A 20,399-nucleotide genomic window follows, 5' to 3' on the forward strand; every position below is an offset into this window, starting at 1 on the left:
AAAATTTTTAGTCTGGATGAGATTATTGTAATACACAGTTTTATTGTTCCTGAGCAATAAACAATCCCTTCTATTCCATCTTTCTGTCTTCTGACCTATAACCCTGGAATCTGGCAATGGTAGTTCAGAAAAACTTATTAGTATACTTTTGTCTTTGAAGCTTAAAAACTGTCTTATATACCATTTTAAAAAGCTGTTTTTTTGATTCTACTAGACTTTAAGGTCCATGAGCTGAGGAATTTTTGTCTGCTTATTCTCTGCTTTCTATCCAGTGTGTAAAAAGTGCCTGGGACATAGTAGGCACTCAATAAATATTTTTAAATAATTGCATAAATTCTTTCCTTTAGCAGAAAAAGTAAAGTTTTCCATTTCAGTGAATTAATTTTTATGTTATTCAGAAAACAGAGTCTGTCGCTGGGAAGAAATGATATAGTTCAGCTAAAAGAAGCCTACAAATGGATAACTCACCCCCTGTTTTCAGAGGAACTGGGTGTTCCCATTGATGGAAAGGTATTGGGTCATCGTCGGCATTGTTAATTTCATTCTCTGGTTTTACCAGTTTTACTTCATTATATGGTAGAGTTTTGATTAGCCAAAATAATCTTCTCTTTAAATAACCCAATGGAGAATTTTTAAGCTTTTAAAATACTAATTTCTAACAGTCTTAAATTGAGAAAGATTTTATTTTTTTAAGACTTCTTTATGATCTAAGACATTTATGAGTGTAACAAATGTAGTATACCATAATTGACTTGAAAAGATTAGAAATGAATCTAAGCCTTTAATATGTCTATAGTTTAATTGGAGAGACACATGTACTGATACCAAGCAATATAGAAGTAACTGTGAATAAGTATAGAGCCAACTCTAGACTATTTAAATTCAGTTATCTGGGGCTAATCTTGTTTTCAGGTACAATCAATCAACTATAGTGAGCATGGGTTCAACCTATCCCACTTTGTTATATCTCAAGTCCCTCTATTTAATTTTAGGCAAAGACTGCCTTTGAAACCAGAACACCTAGCCATCTCCCCTGTTCCATAATGGACCTTGCCTCAGTCTCCAGAATGGACTAAATTTTAGGAAAGAGCTCAACAAGATATATTCCCAGCTCATCTTAAATTAGATTTTTATAGTATGACTTCATTGCTTCATGATTTTGCTTGAAGGAAATTCCCTGAATATCAGACACACCCCTATTCAAGTAAAATCACAAAACCATCTTTCAAAGCTAAATAGTTAAAAAAATTTTTTACCATTCAGAATTATATAGCTCTGTTTCCTTCTGTTAGTAAGAATAAACTCTCTCCTTTAAACTGAATACTGACAGAATAGAGAATAAAACCACTTCACACATATACCGAGGGGAAATGAGGTAATGAAAGTACTTTGGAAATTAGAGAAGTCATTGATGCAAAATATTTTTACCTCAAACTTCAGTTTTGAAGCATAAGTAATTTTACATGTTGAATTAATGAGAACAGAAAATAGAAAACAAAAGATGCAACAATGTTCTAATAGATTCAGAATGAGTGAAGTTTTCTTGAGTAAAAGCAATGTCTTGTAATTTTAATTTTACTGTGTAAATTAGAGAGCAAAAAAAATTTGGCTATTCAGTGTTGTGATTCTAGAGAAGCTAATATGCTGTTGACAATCCAATGCAGTCAGTAAATACAGAAATACTCAATAAAAAAGATAAAATTGTTACATGGTATGGCATTTATCATTTTTCTCAATGTGGAATTTTGTTCTCTGTGAAGATTAATGTACATAGAGTATGAAATTGTGCTTTTTTTTTGTATGCAAGGATGTTCATTATAGCATTTTTTAATAATGGAAAAGTTTACAACTTAAACATCCAACACTCCCTGGAGCTGAAGAGATGAAAAGATGTCCACACATAATATTAATTAAATAAAGCAATTTTCTAAAAGTATGTTTAATATCCTAAGAAGTATATACATTTATGTTTATATTCATAAAAATGGCTAGAAGGAAACACACCTATTACTATGTTCTACCTCAGTGGTGTGGGATTAAAAATCCATTCTTTTTGATTATTTTATAATTTGTATGTATCATTTTTATAATAAAAATTAAGATCTCTCTTTTTTAAATTTTTTTATTCTTATATTATCCCCATACATTACATCATTAGTTTTAGATGTAGTGTTCCATGATTCATTGTTTGTGCATAACACTCAGTGCTCCATGCAGCATGTGCCCTCCTCAATACCCATCACCAGGCTTTTAAAACTCAAATCCACTAAGAAGTTTGAGTAAAGTGCCACAAAATAAATAATAAAAAATAAAGGCTCCCACAGAGATTTTAAGCATGTGAATAAAACGCTTTTGCCTTGCTAATAATTGTAATCATAGGAACAATTATCTCTTTCCAATTCCCTGAATTCTCTTTCATCTTCACATTGAATTTATATACATGTATAAAAATCATACAAATTTATTTTAAAATTTGTTAAAAAATTTTTTTGGTAGAATAACTAGTGATTGAGCTTTAGAAATTAAAAAAAAGCCAAAAAACAAAACTATTTCCTTTCCAGCTGCCCCATGCACAAGCTGATTTGAGAACAGTAGTATTTTCAGTTTTCCTTGCCACTGTTTGTGAGCCAATCTTTGAGAATTAATTTCTATTTCCATTCATAAGTGGTTAGATGTTGGTTTCCTTTTGCTCATTTTTAAACTGTCTTTATAATTTTTAGAGCTTGTTTGAAGTGAGTGTGGTCTTTGCTCACCCAGAAACAGTTGAGGATTGCCACTTCCTGTAAGTTGCTACATAAACAACAATGTCAGTTGTGTAACATTGTTAATGCTTTTTTGGTTTTCATGAAACAGTGTTCCTCCTCTTTGTAATGAGCATATCAGAACTTGTCATGTCTGTTAGTAGGTTTAAAATGTGCTGTCTAATATAAGGGTGTAGGCATACCAGTAGAGCTGGTATAGGGATTCATTTTGTCTGCTCTTGATATATTGAGTTTAGCAGCCATATATATTAAAATATATGAAATATATTTGAATTATATTCACTCCAAAATAAACTCATTAACTTTTTTTATTAACTTAAATTTTACTTAGACGTGCAATATGCCCAGATTGCTTCAAGCCAGCCAAAAACAAACAGGTAAGGATTTCTCCTTTTTATTCTTTATTGAGTTTTGTCTGCACTGAATATTCAGATTAACAGCAAAATGATACGCGTTAGAAATACTGGCAGTGTATTATACTAAGAATCATTCTTTAAATATTTCCATTTGCTACATTTATTTTAATTTTTTTTCAACTCTGAATACCTTTGCCTCTAGCTAGGAAGTCATAACACAAACATTCTCATATTTGTGTCACTGTCTGGGTTGTTTCCCTGGTGTTGTTAAATTTAGAACCAGTGTTTCAGTGATGTTACTGTTACCCATTTGGGGGAAATTCAACTTTTAGGTTTTAATCCCCAAATTAACTCATTGAGGAAAATCCACGTTAATTATTAGCATTCCAAACTTTTGTCTAATATCCATTTTCTAGGAATTGGTATTTAAGAAATATAATCCAAGGGCGCCTGGGTGGCTCAGTTGGTTAAGCGACTGCCTTCGGCTCAGGTCATGATCCTGGAGTCCCGGGATCGAGTCCCACATCTGGCTCCCTGCTCAGCAGGGAGTCTGCTTCTCCCTCTGACCCTCCTCCCTCTCATGCTCTCTGTCTCTCATTCTCTCTCTCGCAAATAAATAAAATCTTAAAAAAATAAAAATAAAAATAAAAAAAAGAAATATAATCCAAAATAAATTATTTTACTTAGGACAATCGGAATTAATATGGCCTGTTTCAGGCTACATTTGCAAAAGGACATTTTATTTAAACTTCCCTTTATTTGATGTGAGCTGGTCTTCATATTAATGAGCAAATTAGTTAGCATATATTTTTAGTTTCTACTATGCCAGGAGGGAATGGCAAAGTAATGATATTGGCAAGATTTCATGCCACAGATACCTAGCTGGTTTTATGCAGAGACTCAGGCATTCTTAGTTTTACTAACATCTATTTTGCTGTTATGGTTGTTAAGAAGAATGTAAGCATATTACCAAAGATACATCTATTGGTCTTTACTCTTGGCTTTGATTAATTGCCGAGCCTTTTGGAACTGGGTGCGGGGTGGGTGTTGGGGGAGAGTTTGTAACATTTGTCGAATGCTCTGTGCAGAAATAATTTACAAATGCAGGCAAAGCCTAAAGCACTGCTTCCCACCTTTCTCACATCGTGATACACCTAGAACATTACAATGTTTGTCCAGCACCCTGAGGTCAACAAATGAAGTTGCTCTAAGTTGGAGGCAATGGGCCGGGGAGTTCTCTCTGTCCAGGTCCTGCCCCTCTGCCCTTGTGAATTAGAGGGCTCAACATCTTAGGTACAATTATAGCTTATTGCTTTGCCATACCAGTTGGAAAGCTCTGTCCAAATAACCTGTAGCCATATTTATATTGAAGATCTTGTTTCAGTTTTTGTTATCTTTGAGGAAATATACAAGTACCAGCACCAAATAATGGAATAAGGACATTTTTGTCAAAGCATCATCGACACCACATCATTTGGCCAGTAGTACAGTTGTATGTAGCTTTCCTGCCTTTTTGCTGGGAGCAAATTACATGACCTTTTGAGATTCTTTCAGGCTTAAGATTTCATATCTTAACAGATAGGCACTTATTTTTCAGTTTTAACCCTATACCTAGGGGTTCTCCAAAATATGATTTAGAAAACCATTGATGATAAACCGTTGAGATGCCTCCATGTGCCTCTTTAGAGTCAAGCGTAATTTCTCCAAACAGAAGAGACAACTGTGATTGATCATAGTAAAGCCATTTTATATGCACTAATTCATTCTAGTGTATCTATGATGTGGTTTGGCTTTTCTGGTCTTAAAAAACCCAGTGTGGGACATTTGTTGTAGATGCCCTTCTATTCAGCATGGTGAATTTGTTTAATTTCTCTGTGGCTGGTGAGTGATGTTGAGTTGCTAGATGCCAGGTCATGCTGGTTGGCTCTGTTTACCTCTTAGCCTGGCAACCTGCTGCTAAATTGTTCTGCTAGATCTACCTGTTATTATGGACATAGACTAAATTGAAAAAGAGGGTTGAGGGGAGAACTGACAGTATGAATGCTTAATGTTTTATTTTCTTAAGCTTTTAAGTATTTCTGTCCTGTAAGTATGATTTAAAATGATGTCATTTCTCCAACCATGTTCTGTGTTTCACCTCCAATGTTTTCTTGTTTTCTTGCCTGGGTGATAAAACGTCTTTTCTTTTCATTTTTACCTTATATAGTCAGTGTTCACTAGAATGGCAGTTATGAAAGCATTGAATAAGATAAAAGAAGAGGATTTCCGCAAGTAAGTAGAAGTATAGACACATGGGAGCATCATGGAATTTTCTAATAAAAGGAACGTTAGAGATAATCTGGATTATCTCTAAAACAAAACTGGATGTATTTCAGGGATGATGATTGTGTCTTAGTCATTGTTATATCCCCACTCCCTGGCACAGTACCTGGCATGTAGTAGTGTTCAATAAATGTTTGTCAAACTGATATTTGAATTTATGAATCAAACCCAACTTCTTTATCTTTAGAAGAGCACATTGAGGGAGTTGACTTGCCTAAGATTTCAACTGGGTAATAGAGTGGACTTAGAGCCAGGGTTCCTGACTCTCCAGCCCAAAGCTGGTCCCATTACATCCCTCATTCTGCATTTCGAGTATTGTCCATCTCCAGAAGAGGGAGAAAAAGGCTCATGAGTTCTTCACTTCTTAAAATATGCTGAAATACAATAAAGCTTATATTTTAATTCTCATTGTGTTCATTTTATTTAATAAAATATTATCATAGTTATCCTTCCAGAATATCGTTGAATAAATTTCAAACAATGAAGCTATGAAGAAGGTTTTATTTATTTTACTGACTAAAAGCAAGCCTCAGAAAATGGAAATATTTCTATTAAACTTTAGGAAGTAAAGTTAGCTACTCTCTACAAGCAATAGTTCCTGAGTTTCTAAGTAATTTTTTTGTTAAGACATCTTAGGAAACTGTGACATTTTCAAGCCAAGCATTTGGAATAAGTCCATATCTAGTCATTTACAGGTAGACTCCAGTCCATGGCTTTGGAAGTTCCCAGATGGTAGACAGAAAGTAAAGCCATATATTGCTCTTTCCTGTCTTCAGTTAGATTGAAGTTTCTTAGCTAAAAGGGCAGAGTCTGTCACATTCCACTTTTTCTGGCCCTGAGGTCATAGTTGGAATGAGAAAGAGAAAGAGAGAAAAATGGCAGAGACCCTCCCTACAGGTGGGACTTACTCCTGTGACTAGTCTGTCACTGCACACCAACTTTACCCGAATGATTAAGGGTTTTGTAAGCTGGCACCAAGTGTTCATGGATAGCAAAATGGCTAAAGAACCTGGAGAGGCTTCCACTTCATAAATATGGGTTTTTCTCTCAAATCTCAAGGTTGTTAGAAATTATCATCTGGGAACATGAGGCCTCCTAAGTGAAAGGTAGTAGCAGAGCCCTGATTTACTTAGTGCCACTCTTATGTATTAAAACGTACTTGAGGCCTGAAAGACCCTTATGATTCCGAAACTTAAAGTTAGGGAGTGGCTTAGTCCATGAGACTCGGGCTCTGTGTGTCTCAGACAATGCTGATTCATCCTAGTTATGTGGTTCGATATCATGTCTGGAAAATAGTAGCTGTAAAATTTATTTTGTTTTGCAGGCAGTTTCCTTGTCCTCCAAACTCACCAAAGGCTGTATGCACTGTTCTTGAAATTGAGTGTGCTCATGGTGCTGTTTTTGTGGCTGGTAAAATATTTAGTCTAGAATATACTTACACTGTCAACTTACTCTCCTTTCTGAAAAACTCAAATGGCTCCTCTGTTTCCTTCTTATTTTTATTATTAGGTTCTGATTAGTTACCTCTTTTGAGAATTAGGACTGATAGCCAAGCTTATTTTAAATAGGTTCTATAGGCATTTTTAAGGTCCACTTAGTTTTGTTATTTAAAATGCCATGCCAAAGGGAATGACACTTCTCAGGTTTTAATAGTTTCCATCAGAGATGGCCAGTACCCATAGAAATATGGGTAGATGCAGAGACCCGAAACCGATCAGGAGAAACTTAGCCACAGAGAGCATGAAAGTGAACTTGAAAAAATAATTTTATCATCTGCAAAATGACTGAAGACTGAGCTTCTGAAAAAAAAAATTGTTGCATTAACCTTCCCAAGAGGTAATCTAGCAGATAGTTTTTGTTTTGAAAGCTACATCTATTTCACAGTAATACCTGAAATGAAATTGCTCTCTAGTCTCAACTATAATACCCTGCCCCATGGTAATGAAAGCTACCTGCCATTAGTGCAGCTTTATTCTTAAAGCAGTGAGTCATGTTCTGTTAGGGTTGTGGGGTTTTTTAAAATTACAAAAACTTCAAAATTTCCTGTATTTGAACTCTTTGGAATATATTATCACCAATGTGTATTTCATTAAAAGTATTATTAATCAAGTGTAAAAGCAGTAGTTGCTGGTTTTCTTTTTTTTCTAATGGTCCTTGGTGTGTTCCTTAATATTACTTGTTCAGTCAGCCAATCAGATTAATAAATATACTGAGCATTCCTTTAGAGTTCATTTGATGATTCATATGATGTCTTTATCCATCTCTTCTACTGTTACCTTAAATCTTTTAATTATTTATATATCTGTGCGGGCTCCCCAAATTAGGTTGTTAGTTGAAGGCTAAACATTGTTTTGTGTCATGGCACCTAGGATATTGGCACTCAATAAATAGTTGTTTTATCCTAATGTGTTAATGATACCATTCCATCCAGGCTACCTTATGTTTCTTTGGCAGGGAGATATAATAAATATTCCAGGAATTTACCACAGACTCCTTGGATAATTGATGGAGAAAGGAAGCTGGAATCTTCAGTGGAAGAATTAATTTCAGATCACCTTTTGGCAGTATTCAAGGCAGAGAGTAAGTGTTATAATATTCATATTTTAAATACATTGTCATTCATGAATAGGTTTCTTGGAGGTGGCAGGAAGGATTTCTAAATTTTGTAAATCACCACCAAATCTGGGCTCCTTGCCTGGCAGCTTCCCATGAACAGGGGTCACCATGTCCTGAGCACCTCTGACTTGGCCTGGATTTCTTTAAAGTATTTCTTTCCTTTCTTAAGATGACTCGGCAAATGCAAAACCACTGAAACTATTTTAAGTGAATGTACTTAAGCTCTGACCTTGGGACACCTCAGACTTGGCCTCTTTTTGGGGAATATGAGGAAATTAAAACACAACTTCCACATCCAGTGCTTGTTCAAGAATAATCACTGGCAAATGCCTAGCTCCCATCTTAACTGCTAAAATATCCTGGGATAAAGTTCAAGACTAGAGAAAATAGATCAACAGCTACCATTTTACAATGACCTAATGATAGTATGTTGTGTTTTAATTTTCCAGGTATTAATGAGCCCAGGTTTGTGGGATGAGTCCGATCCTGTCAGGTTTATGTTTTCTTTGTCTCAATAGGTTTGTCAGGTCACGGGCAGCATAGAGCCTTGTGATTTCACCTAGGACTAGACTAGAGGAAAGGGGCTAAGATTTCAATTGCAGAAAATAATGTTGTACATCAGGAAAAACTGTAGGCAGTAAATAATGATTTACTTTGAAGTGGGTCTCCTAGCATAATTAGAACACTTTTTTTGAGGAACCAACTAGATATCCACCTTCTCTCTGAAAAGCCTTAAGACAGGCCTGCTTTAGGAATGACAGGCAGGCAGATGATTGAGAAGAGATATGGCTGTCCCTTCCAGCTCTCTGGCTTGTCAAGAGGAAAAAGCACTTTAAACTATATCCTTCTTATAATTTGTTGCATATTGGGTTGGTGGACCCTCTTTAAGGGTCTTTAAGAATTGTTTACTGAGGGGCCCCTGGGTGGCTCAGTCAGTTAAGCGTCTGCCTTCAGCTCAGGTCATGATCCCAGGGTGGTGGGATCGAGCCCCGCATCGGGCTCCTTGCTTGGCGGGGAGCCTGCTTCTCCCTTTGCCTCTGCCTGTAGCTCCCCCTGCTTGTGCTTTTTCTTTCTCTCTGTCAAATAAATAAATAAAATCTTAAAAAAAAAAAAAAAAAAAAGAATTGTTTACTGAATAAAGAAGAAATTACCCTAGCAACCTAACATTTTCCAAAATCTTAGCAGTCAAGACTCTGGGATATTGGCATGAGTTTTTATCTACTTAATATTTACATACTGGTTATCTCATAAGAATTATCCAAGTTATGAAGAAGTGAAAATCAAGCTTTAGCACAAAAAGTCTCTTCCAAACTCTTTTTGGGGCCACCTTACTCTCTTTCTATAAGATGATTCAAGAAACTTTCCATTTTGATTATTTGGGTCCCAAGGAAGCTCCCATTACCAATAGGGCTGTTGGGAGGCTCTGAAACAGCTGTATGTTTCCCCCTTGCAATCTTTCATGACATTAGCTTGGTTTCATTTTCCATTTGAGGGGGAAAAAATTATACCCAAACTGAAAATGAAGCAAACTGTGTGTTTAGCATCTGTAATTGTATCCTGAGGAAATTTATTGAGAGCTGCTTGAGAAAAAGCAGACCTCTGGGCTTCTGTGCTAACTGGCTCCTTGTTGGGGATAAAACCTGTTGTTTGAAATGCCTGATTGGTAGCATCAATTTGCTAACCCTGTGCATCTCATATATTGTTCTTTCTGTGGTTCACGTCTGACAGCTCTGGGAAGATGGTTCTGACTGTTGTACCTCTATGGTTTACAACTCTCTGAAAATAAGCAGTATTATATGAAGTAATCTAGCTACTTATATAAAGATTCCTTCCCCATGGGGTACCTGGGTGACTCAGTAGGTTGAGCGTCTGATTCTTAGTTTCGTTGGGCTCTGTGCTCAGTGCCCGGGTCTGCTTCAGATTCTCTCTCCCTCTCCCTCTCACCTACACTCTCTCTCTCTCAGATAAATAAATAAAATCTTTTAAAAATTAAATAAATAAATAAATAAAAATAAAAAATAAAGATTCCTTCTCCTAAATGGGAGATACAAACTTGTTGCTCAGTTACTTTAAACAGGCACATCATATTATCCCCTTGCTAGTCCCCTAGTTAATGAGTAGTAAACTTTGACACACTCTCAAAGTCAATGTGTCTAAGAAATTTTCCCCTAACCCATTTATTATTTCACTTATTGAATAAATATCTGTCATGTTATTTCCCTGCTGAAAACTTGTCAGTGACTACATACAGGATAAAAGTCCAAACTACTGAACTTGATCTTCTGAGGCCTTTATTATCTGGCCTCTGCCCATTTGTCAGTTGCATCTCTGTCTGCCCTGGGTATGAGGGCCACTGCGAAACTGCTGAACTGCTGATCATTCTTGCACTTGGCTTGTTTTTGTTTTTGAAATATCTGTTTCTTTGAGCAAAAAGCTCAAAGAACTTGCAGAATTAGGGAGATAAGACAAGGCATAAGGTGAATTTAGAAAACTCAACCAGGACACCTGGCTGGCTCAGTCGGTGGAGTATGTGACTCTTAGTCTCAGGGTTGTGAGTTCGAGCCCCACGTTGGGTGTAGAGATTACTTAAAAATAAAATCCTTAGAAAAAAAAAAAAGAAAACTCAACCAAATTTTAAGCAGGTATTTCCTAATACTTAAGATGGTAACTCCTTTTCCTTTTGTTGTCAGCTAATATCCATAATTGCACAGGAATAAAGGGTTAAAGGTTACCCCCAAAAATATCCTTAATGAAGTGTCCAAATTTGAAATACTTTTCTAAAAGATATAATAAATGTCCCTTCTTCCTTTGTCTAGATTTAATGTTTCTCTGGACTTCTCAAGAGCCTTGCTTTCTGCAACTCTTTCTTATTAATGGGCTAGAATTTGTAGAAGTTTTATGGGCTAGTTTATGAACTAGAGATTTCTCGTCTGATTTAGCTGTCACTGGTGGACTTATCTCTTTGTGTCCTGTTCATTCCCTTCACCCCTACCAGGGACGGGTTATGGCTCAGTCACTGTGGATCCCCTGGTGCCCTAATATTATGGCTGGTTTGGAGATGGAGGTGGGCAGGTGTAAGACAGATCGTAGCCCCAGGGAGTCAGTATATTTCAGCTTCCCAAATGCCACTCTGAACTCTCCATTTAGCTATCCACCCCTACTTAGTGCTACTCTTGAGTCTGTTGACTGCCTAGAAGCTACTGATGTTACTCTGGTTTTTATTAACAGCTTAAAAATGGACTTTAAACATGGAATGGAGGATTCTTTGGGACTTAATGGTTCACAGAATCCTACTCCTTGCCTGGCTTAGATTCTCTGCCTCGAGAAGAGCCTGACCTTGTAGCTTTCGTGGCTGCTTACCTGACCAGTTCTCAGGTGTTAATGCAACAGCTTAAATTCTAGGCCTACCTTGGATATCTAGCCCTTACCTAGCCAGCCCTACGTTGCCACTTTTGGTGAGACCCATAGCTTTGATCCCTGGGGGCAGAGAGGAGCCTACTTGACCCTGGCAGTACATGACAGACAACAGCTCAGAGCCTATTTCCCCAAAGTGTTGACCTTGGCTTGCCAAAGGGATTTCTTAGAGGTGAAAGAAGAATGAAATCCTACTTTCTTCACAGCTAAACATCCTAGGAAAGAGGGCTAATCTTCAGTGTCATTTTCATAGGACTTTTCAAGCCTGTTAACCTTCCTTTTTCTAAAATCTACATGGGACCTTTACATACAGACTCTTTTCTTGGAAAAAAGTGGCTGTCAAAATGGTGTTCACCCTCCTTCCACCTTTCCCATTTGTTCTTCCCAGCTATCCCATTCTTCCTCATCTTGTGCTCTCCAAAGTGGCTGGACCATTGAGGAATAAATACAAACCTCATAGCTCATGCTGTAACTGTGCTCTTAGTACAGGAATGTTCCTGTATGCTTCCTGTCCTAGCCCTAGCCACTATATTACAGTCCTTATCACTCCACAAGCAGTAAGCCCTGTGTCCATCTTGTTTGTCTCCCCAGGATCTAGCACAGCAACTTGCACATGCCCACTGTAGATATTTGTTCCTGAATGAATAAATCAGGGTGTGAGTCTGAGTTCTAGCCTCCAATATATGTGTTCAGAGATCTTACACTTTGCCAAACTAATGACTGACCAGAGTACTCCAAACATAGCAGCCTTTTCTAATCCCTGCTCTGAGAAGACTGGTCTTGCTTTCCTTGTGTGCATGAGTCTGGATCTTCAGCCTGTTTTTGTGGTGGTTAAGAGACTCTGGAGTCAGATTGTCTGGTTCAAATCCTGGCCTTATCACCTACCAGTGATGTGATCTTAGGCAAGTTACCTATCCTGTCTGTCTCATTTTCCTTGTAAGTAAAATGAGGATAATGATAGTACCTACCTCACAGTGTTAACATATATGAAACATTTATAATATGCCTGCCTATGGTAATGTTTCCTATGGTGATGATGGTGCAATCTTCAGTTCTGTATCTAAGGAAGTTGTCATATAACCCCTGCCCCTTTTTTTTACACCATTTTCCATTCTAATATTTGCAGCTTTTTAGTGTAGGATGATCCATCTATCTTAGAACGAACACTGGTTTTGTTGTGATCCCAGCTTAGGTTTGTTTAACATAAAGAATTTGCTTTAAAACCCTTTTTTCCCCCTCTTCTTCTTTTCATAGAGTTTAATATTCAAATAAATGTTTTTGCTTTGTTTTATTTTAAGGAAAAAAGGAAAGATGATAGATTTTTCACCATAAGCTTCTGGCCAGGCTTGTTAGTGGAGCCTTCCTCCAAACAGTGCTCTCTCCCTTTGGCTTTCCTGTTAAGGTCTAGCTTTGACATCAGGAACAGCTCTGCCATTTAATCATGTGGTCTTGGGAAAAAATAGTTATCCTTTTAGAAGCTTGGTGTTCCTTTGTTTAATATCTACATCATAAGGTTATAATAAAGATTAAATGAAATAATGTATGCAGAATTTTAGCTCAATGCCCAGCATATGACAGGTGCTCAATAAATGGTGTTTTTTATTATCATTGCTATTTTTATTAGAGATTGGGATTAGAGGTGGGATGACTATCCCTTGGAATTCTCCTGTAGGTTGTTTAAGACAAATGAAGTTTTTACCAAAGGGTGGGAATGAAAATCTTAGGGTTATTATGTTACTGATTATTTTTCTTTATCTGCTTTGCAAAGGTTTTAATTTTTCCTCCTCTGGAAGAGAAGATGTAGATGTGAGAACATTAGGAAATGGTAAGATTGCAATAGCATCACTTGACTAGAGCTAACTTTCAGACTATCACCCTTCTCAGACAACAGGTTCACTGTAGTCGCTTAGTTAAAACCAAAGTGGGCAGAGCCCAGAGCTTCTCCCAGTGAGGAAGCTTTGTGGATTATGGAGCTACCTTTATAAATTATATGATTATGTCTTAACAGGATTCATTTCTTAAGAGGCCATCCTTATTGCATACCTATAGGTTCTAAGGGACTTTTATGTGCATTAACAAGACAATGCCTGAGTTTTTCCAAAAGTTTGCTTATTAATTGTTCCATTTGATAACATTTCGGCAGTACCAGTATAGTTTTCAAAATGCACATCTTCATTTAAAAAGCAATTCTGCTCTCTTAGCCTCCATTTCTCTCATTTTACATTGTTGCATTACAAAAAAGATGATGAGAGTTAATCCTGAGCTTGAGCTTTATAGTCCCTTCCCTTTATGGAATCCTAGCTTTTCTGTTTCACTAGTGGATTTGGCTTAGGAGAATGGATTTCAGCCTGGTATACCTGGGCATTGCCATGTGTGATAACGTTACCTTAGTGTAACCAGGTCAATTAGCGGTTGTTTGGATTTTATTTTGTAATTAACACAGTCTTGTTCATGGACCTTTGGGAAAACAGTCATTTTCACATATTGCCTGTACTGGGGTTTAGCAGCCCCCCAAAAGCCCCTTGATTCTTTCACACATCCTTCCCTCTCCCAGATGTAGTCATGTCACTAAACTTTCAGTCCTCTAGAGCTCAACTCATTTTTTCACACCTCCTAACCCTCTTGCATTAGCCCAAATGTTAACTCCATCAACACGTTTCTGTTTCATGACGGGTGTGTGCTGCCAGGAAGGCCCTTTGCAATTGAGCTGGTGAATCCTCATAGAGTACATTTCACTTCACAAGAAATTAAGGAACTTCAGCAGGTAAACCACTTCATGACATGGAAATTGTCATGTTTCTGCAGCTCTATAACCGAACTAGAATTGCTAATTGTTTTTCCTTTTCTGCTACTACAGAAAATTAATAATTCATCTAACAAAATCCAAGTCCGTGACTTGCAGCTTGTCACAAGGTAAGGGTGGACTCCCTGGAGCTGATCTCAAAAGGGAAGTTTTGGTTGTAGATCATTTATCTGTTTTTTTTGTTTTGTTTTGTTTTTTTGTTTGTTTTTTTTTAAGATTTTATTTATTTATTTGACAGAGAGAGAGACAGTGAGAGCAGGAACACAAGCAGGGGGAATGGGAGAGGGAGAAGCAGGCTTCTTGCCAAGCAGGGAGCCCGATGTGGGACTCGATCCCAGGACCCTGGGATCATGACCTGAGCCGAAGGCAGATGCTTAATGACTGAGCCACCCAGGTGCCCTAGATCATTTATCTGTTAAGGGAATTGTATCCAGAATATATAAAGAACTCTTACAGCTCAATAATAAGAAAACAACCCAATTAAAAATGAAGGAGATGATTAAGTGGACATTTCTCCGAAGAGGACATACAATTAATGAATGAATACATGAAAAAAATGCTCAGTATCATTTGCCATTGGGGAAGGACAAATCAAAACCTCAGTGATAGCTCACTGTACCCTCACTAGGATGGCTATAATCAAAAAGACAGAAAAAAACAAATGTTGGCAAAGATGTGGAGAAACCGGAACCCTCATATATTGCTGTGGGATTGTAAGCGTGGCCACTTTGAAAGACAGTTCGGCAGTTTCTCAGAAGGTTAAGCATAGAGTTACCATTATGACCCAGCAATACCACTTCTAGATATATACCCAAGAGAAATGAAAGTGTACATCCACACAAAGACTTCTACATGAATGTTCAAAGTAGCATTATTCATACTACCAAAAAAAGTAGAAACAACCCAAATGTCCACGGATAATATATGGTATCTCCATACAATGGAATATTATTCAGTAATAAAAAGGAAAAAAGTACTGACTGATATATGCTCCAACATGGATGAACCTTGAAAACATGAAGTGAAAGAAGCCAGAGACCACACACCACATATTGTATGATTCTATTTTATATGAAATATTCAGAGTAGGGAAATCTGTAGAGATAGAAAGTCAATTAATGGTGCCAAAGGCTGGGGGAACAGGGCATGGGAAGTGACTGCAAATAGGTATGGAGTTTCTTTCTTGGGATGATGAAGTATTCTAAAATTAGATTGTGGTCATAGCCACACAACTCTGTAAACATGCTAGAAATCACTGAATCGTACAATTAAAATGGGAATTGTATATAAATTTTATCTGAATAAAGCTATTTTTAAAGAAAGGGAAGTTTGGGGCAAGGCTTGTGTGTATTCTGTGTATTTAGATAAACTTGCTTTTATTGTTTTTGTTTAGAGAGGCAATAGGACATATGAAAGAAGGCGAAGAAGAAAAGACCAAGTCCTATAGTGCCTTAATATGGACAAATAAAGCCATACAGAAGAAAGACATTGAATTCCTAAATGGCATAAAGGTAGCTAAGTGCTCTAACTCTTTTTATTTTATTTTTCGATTGCCTATAAAAGAGTCCTTTCACTTTTAGTTTATTACTAGCAATTCATAGAGCATGGGCTTTGGGGAATGTGAGACCTGCTTTCAAATCCTGGCTTTGCCATTTGCTGGTTGAATGACTGGGCATTTCATCGAGCCTGTTTGAGAGACAGCATTGCTAGTGATGAAGAGCCTGCCTCTGGGCACAGGTTTCTTGGATGCAAATCCTGGATCTGCCTTTCATAGTTGTGTGACTTTGGACAAGTTGCTTATCCTCTTTATGCTTCAGTTTTTTCATCTATAAAATTAGTTAGAATAATGAAATGAGTTTAGTCATATCAAGCACTTAGAACAGTATCTGGCACATAGAAAACCTCAGCAATGCTATTATTACATTTGGCCATATGTAGAAAGGAAATACAAAATAGAATTGACCTAATAGGACTGATGCTAAGATTAAGTGCATAAATAAAACATATTATAAATTTTTAAGAAGGATAGTATATGTACAGCACAAATATTTTGGCACGTGCTGGATTTTCCTTCACATGAGCATATCACTGTAGAGGGTCTGCCTATTCATTTGCATATTTCTTCCCACCTGTCCCTGACTCTTCCTGTAACGATAATTTACTCTCAAATATAAGGAATGAGCATCAATGGGCACAGAGATGTGTACAGTCATCACAACATCATTTAAATGGGCAATATTTTGTAATAATTTAGATGACCTACAAGAGGAGAATGGCTTAATCTTACCATTTATCTGTATAATGAGCTATTGCTAGCCAGTTGTTAGAAATTATGTAGTAGGTGACTATTTATTAACAAAGGAAAATGTTCCTGATAGATGCTAAGGGGGATGAAACAAGCTATAAAGAGTATATAGAGGGGGATACATTGTGATTTAAACACACACACACAAGTGTGTGTTTGTGTATACACATATATATGACTATGTAGAAAACAAATTGTATGGCAAAAGATACCATAAATAGGATTTATACTTATGAAAAATAGACAAAGGATATGAATAAGCTGAAAACGAGCAACTCCAAATGGCCAAGAATCATCTGAATAGATGTTCCACTTCTGGATTGAAGTAACAATAAGACCTCACTTTAGTCCTCTGAGACTAGTAACACCTACTGGGTGGCATGGAGGAGAAAGCTAGTTGCATGCTTTGTCAGTAGAAATATAAAGTATTTAGCCTTTTTGGAAAACAATGTAATGATGACTGTAAAAATTAAAAATATACTGGTCTTCTACCCAACACTTTTACTACTGGTAATCTATCCGGAAGAAATAAAACTCCATTGCATAAGTATATGTGCACAAAGATGTTTACTTTATTCAAAGCGGCAAAATCAACAGCACAACTAGGAACAAAGTGAATTTCCTTCAAAAAGGAAAGGGAAGAACAAGCTGGTATCTTATAAAGCTATTTTAAAAAAAAAAACTAAAACAGCATGTGATCCCATTTAATTTATGTTATTGTATGTATATATACCTAAAATTGTTGGAAAAAAGGATAGAGGTAGGCCTACAGCTATGACTTACAGAAATACCCATGACGTTATGAGAAAGAAAGTGAAGTGCAGAATCATGTTTATAGTATAAGTGTCTTGGTGAAAGCATAGGAGTAATTCACCGGCTTAGACAAGTTCATCTCTAACCCTGGGGGTGGACTAGATCACCCCCAGAGGGCCTCCAGGTTTCAGGTTCTGTGATTTTGTATCAAAAGCTATTGGCTTTTGGCCCATTATCTGGGGCTTTTAGGATGATAGTTTAACTCTAGACAGATATCTTTAAGGTTACAAAACAAAAAAATTTTTTAAAAGACTTTATTTATTTGACAGAGAGAGACACAGCAAGAGAGGGAACACAAGCAGGGGGAGTGGGAGAGGGAGAAGCAGGCTTCCCGCCAAGCAGGGGGCCTGATGCGGGGCTCAGTCTCAGGACCCTGAGATCATGACCTGAGCTGAAGGCAGACGCTTGACGACTGAGCCACCCAGGCGCCCCGCAAAACAAATTTCTAAACCTCTTTTCCATCAGGTGTACAAGTCATTCAGAATGCTGGGGGGAAAATTAACTCATTTTAAAAATAGATTCAGGGGCACCTGGATGGCTCAGTTGGTAGAGCATGTGACTCTTGATCTTGGGGTCATGAGGTCAAGCCCCACATTGGGTGTGGAGCCTACTTAAAAAAAAATAGATTTATCATCTGGAGGTAGCTATATTCAGAGCTAATTCAGAAATAATGCTGAATAATGCTGAAAGATGATTTTTGGAGGTACAGAGTAAGCAGTGAAAGGGTCTCTTTTAATGGTTCACAGCCCAAATAGACTGATGGGACTAGCTGACTTCTAATCATTTTTTGTGTTAGGTTAAGACTATTTTCAAATATTCCTATTGTCATCAAAAATACAAAAACTGAGTTACTGTCCCACTTTGAGAAACAGTCACTTCAAATTTACTACGTGTCTCTTCTTTTTTAAGGGCAACCTACTTCTAAGGAAAAAAAACCCTTTTGTGTATATGTATATGTGTTTCTGAAAATTCAGCAGAATGGGGCCAGCAGAGTGCATTGTTAGAGTAAATGGTTTCCTTTTGTCTACTGAAAGCAGGCAGACACAAAACACACACAGGAGTGTGTGGTGATCAAGCGTTATGTTGGAAGTCCAGTGGTGGGTCTACCAGCTCAGTTAGTACTTCCATTGACTAGTTCATGGTTTGCAGTCCTGGGAGTGAGTAGCAAGAAAGGAAACAGGGAGAAGAGCACTCCTTGGTCATTCATTTGAACCCAACTATTTCTGTATTCTACAGTGGAGGCCGTATCTGTACAGATTCCTTAACAGTTCAGCCTTGTCCTTTTTTTGTCTTTTTGGCCGGAGAAATGTCAAACCTTATGGAGACAGCCTATCTCAGCAGAACAAAGTGCTTCTAAAATCAAAGCATTAGAGAATCATAAAACCCATGAATTAGGAGGGGCCATTGACTCACTGCTATGATCAAAACAGTCACACCATTTCCAGTATAGTCTTTGTCAGAACTTGCTCTTTCTTTCTTGGTGGAGAACTTGATAGAGGGGAGACCAGACAGAAATCCTTCTCTTCTTAGCATGGCTTCAGGCACTCCCAAATCATGTAAATTAGGAAGGAGTTGTTCCAACAAGAAATGGCAGAAGATTCAAAGTTCTTATGAACCTACATTTCTCGTTATGCCCAATATCTATTTTTAAAACTTGGAATTAGTTGACCTTCTACAATATTAATCTCTATTTCTTGATTTATATCTTGTGACAAAAGGAAATCTCTAATTATAAGAAAAACAAGCCCGTGCCCCTAAAAAAAATCTGAATTGTAAAAAAGGCATGCAGTATTATTATTCTCAAGTAATTTGAACTGGGCTTACAAATACTGAGAGGTCCTGGTTTATTGCACACACTTCTTTGTAATTATTATATTGAAACACTACCCTGAACAGTGATGCAACTGTTAATTTTCCAGATATATCTTTTCATACAACAACAAAATAACCTTGTATGTAGGTGTTTGGTTGTCCTTAAAACATGCACACTGCCCGTACACACCAGTGATGCTGAGGTCTCACCCTCTACAAATAGCCATTTCTCACCTCAGCTCTGTTAGGTCATCTGTTGGGTTGCCGGGGGGTGGGGGTGGGTGGGTAAGAATAGGTCTTCTAGAAGAGCTCTGTTAAAGTAAAGAACAGACTAGAACTCCAGGGTCCTGCTCAATTCAATTAATTGATTAAATATTAGAGCAAAAGAGACCTTGGGGATCATTTACTTCAAAGCCTTTTTTAAAAATGGCATACTGGGGCCCAGTAAGTGAGTAACTGTGGACGAGGTTATGAAAAGTTCCACAGAGCCTGAACCTTAGGGAATACAATTTATTATAGTATTAGTATCTACCCTGACAGTGATAGATGAGTCCTCCAAAGAAAACATCTGTGGTGGGCCATGGATGACAGAGGAGGTGTTGAGACAGGCTTCCTGCATAGCAAAGCTGACTCCATGGTTGTGTAACGCATCCTCCTCTAGGACTTAAAGATCGACCAGAAAACACCTCTGCGGGTCCTTCACCGGAGGCCCCTGGCTGTGAGAACTCGCATTATTCATTCCATGGAGACATGCTATGTGGATGAACATCATTTCCACCTCTATCTGAAGACTCAAGCTGGAACGTATCCTTTCGCCTTCCGCATAGCAATCCTCTAACCCTGTCGGAAGAGTTCACGCTGCCCTAGAAAATAGGTGCAACTTGATCCAGGAACAATTAGGGTAAGAATTAGGTTGGGGAAGAGTCCTTTTTTTGGCGGGGGGGGGGGGGGGGGGGAGGGTTCCCATCTAATTTGTATCTGTCAAAATGACATTTTAAACTGCGAGGCGGCAGCCGGTAGAGCATGAACTTTCAAATAGTGTGTCACACAATTCTGCCTACCTAGTAAGTACTCAGGAAACAGTTCTGATTGATTGATCTATTGATTTGTGTCTTTATACATTCTGCAAGGCACATTTTCATAACCACACTTGGGTTCTTTCAGCATTTTGAGCATTTGCCCCAAATCACTAAACA

The 20,399-nt window shown here is 37.5% G+C and overlaps 1 protein-coding gene across 2 annotated transcripts in view; it reads left to right on the forward strand.

The window, feature by feature from the left end:
- PUS10 (pseudouridine synthase 10) overlaps window positions 1-20,399 on the forward strand; it is a 68,063-nt gene that overhangs the window by 42,673 nt on the left and 4,991 nt on the right. The window contains exons 6-16 of one of the 2 annotated variants that reach the window (XR_004678571.1): window positions 399-510; window positions 2,721-2,782; window positions 3,094-3,139; window positions 5,325-5,389; window positions 6,765-6,850; window positions 7,895-8,020; window positions 13,239-13,295; window positions 14,158-14,234; window positions 14,328-14,383; window positions 15,667-15,784; window positions 19,865-20,104. Coding sequence is in view for 1 of the 2 variants with exons in the window: in XM_035001487.1 (XP_034857378.1) it covers window positions 399-510; window positions 2,721-2,782; window positions 3,094-3,139; window positions 5,325-5,389; window positions 6,765-6,850; window positions 7,895-8,020; window positions 13,239-13,295; window positions 14,158-14,234; window positions 14,328-14,383; window positions 15,667-15,784; window positions 19,865-20,007 (948 nt within the window). In the remaining variant the exon portion in view is untranslated. The remainder of the gene's footprint in view (window positions 1-398; window positions 511-2,720; window positions 2,783-3,093; window positions 3,140-5,324; window positions 5,390-6,764; window positions 6,851-7,894; window positions 8,021-13,238; window positions 13,296-14,157; window positions 14,235-14,327; window positions 14,384-15,666; window positions 15,785-19,864; window positions 20,105-20,399) is intronic. The other variant, XM_035001487.1, reaches the window with a different exon arrangement.

The sequence above is a fragment of the Mirounga leonina genome, unplaced genomic scaffold, assembly GCF_011800145.1.
Source record: "Mirounga leonina isolate KUSES-001 unplaced genomic scaffold, KU_Mleo_1.0 Mir_125, whole genome shotgun sequence".
NCBI classification, from domain to species: Eukaryota; Metazoa; Chordata; class Mammalia; order Carnivora; family Phocidae; genus Mirounga; species Mirounga leonina.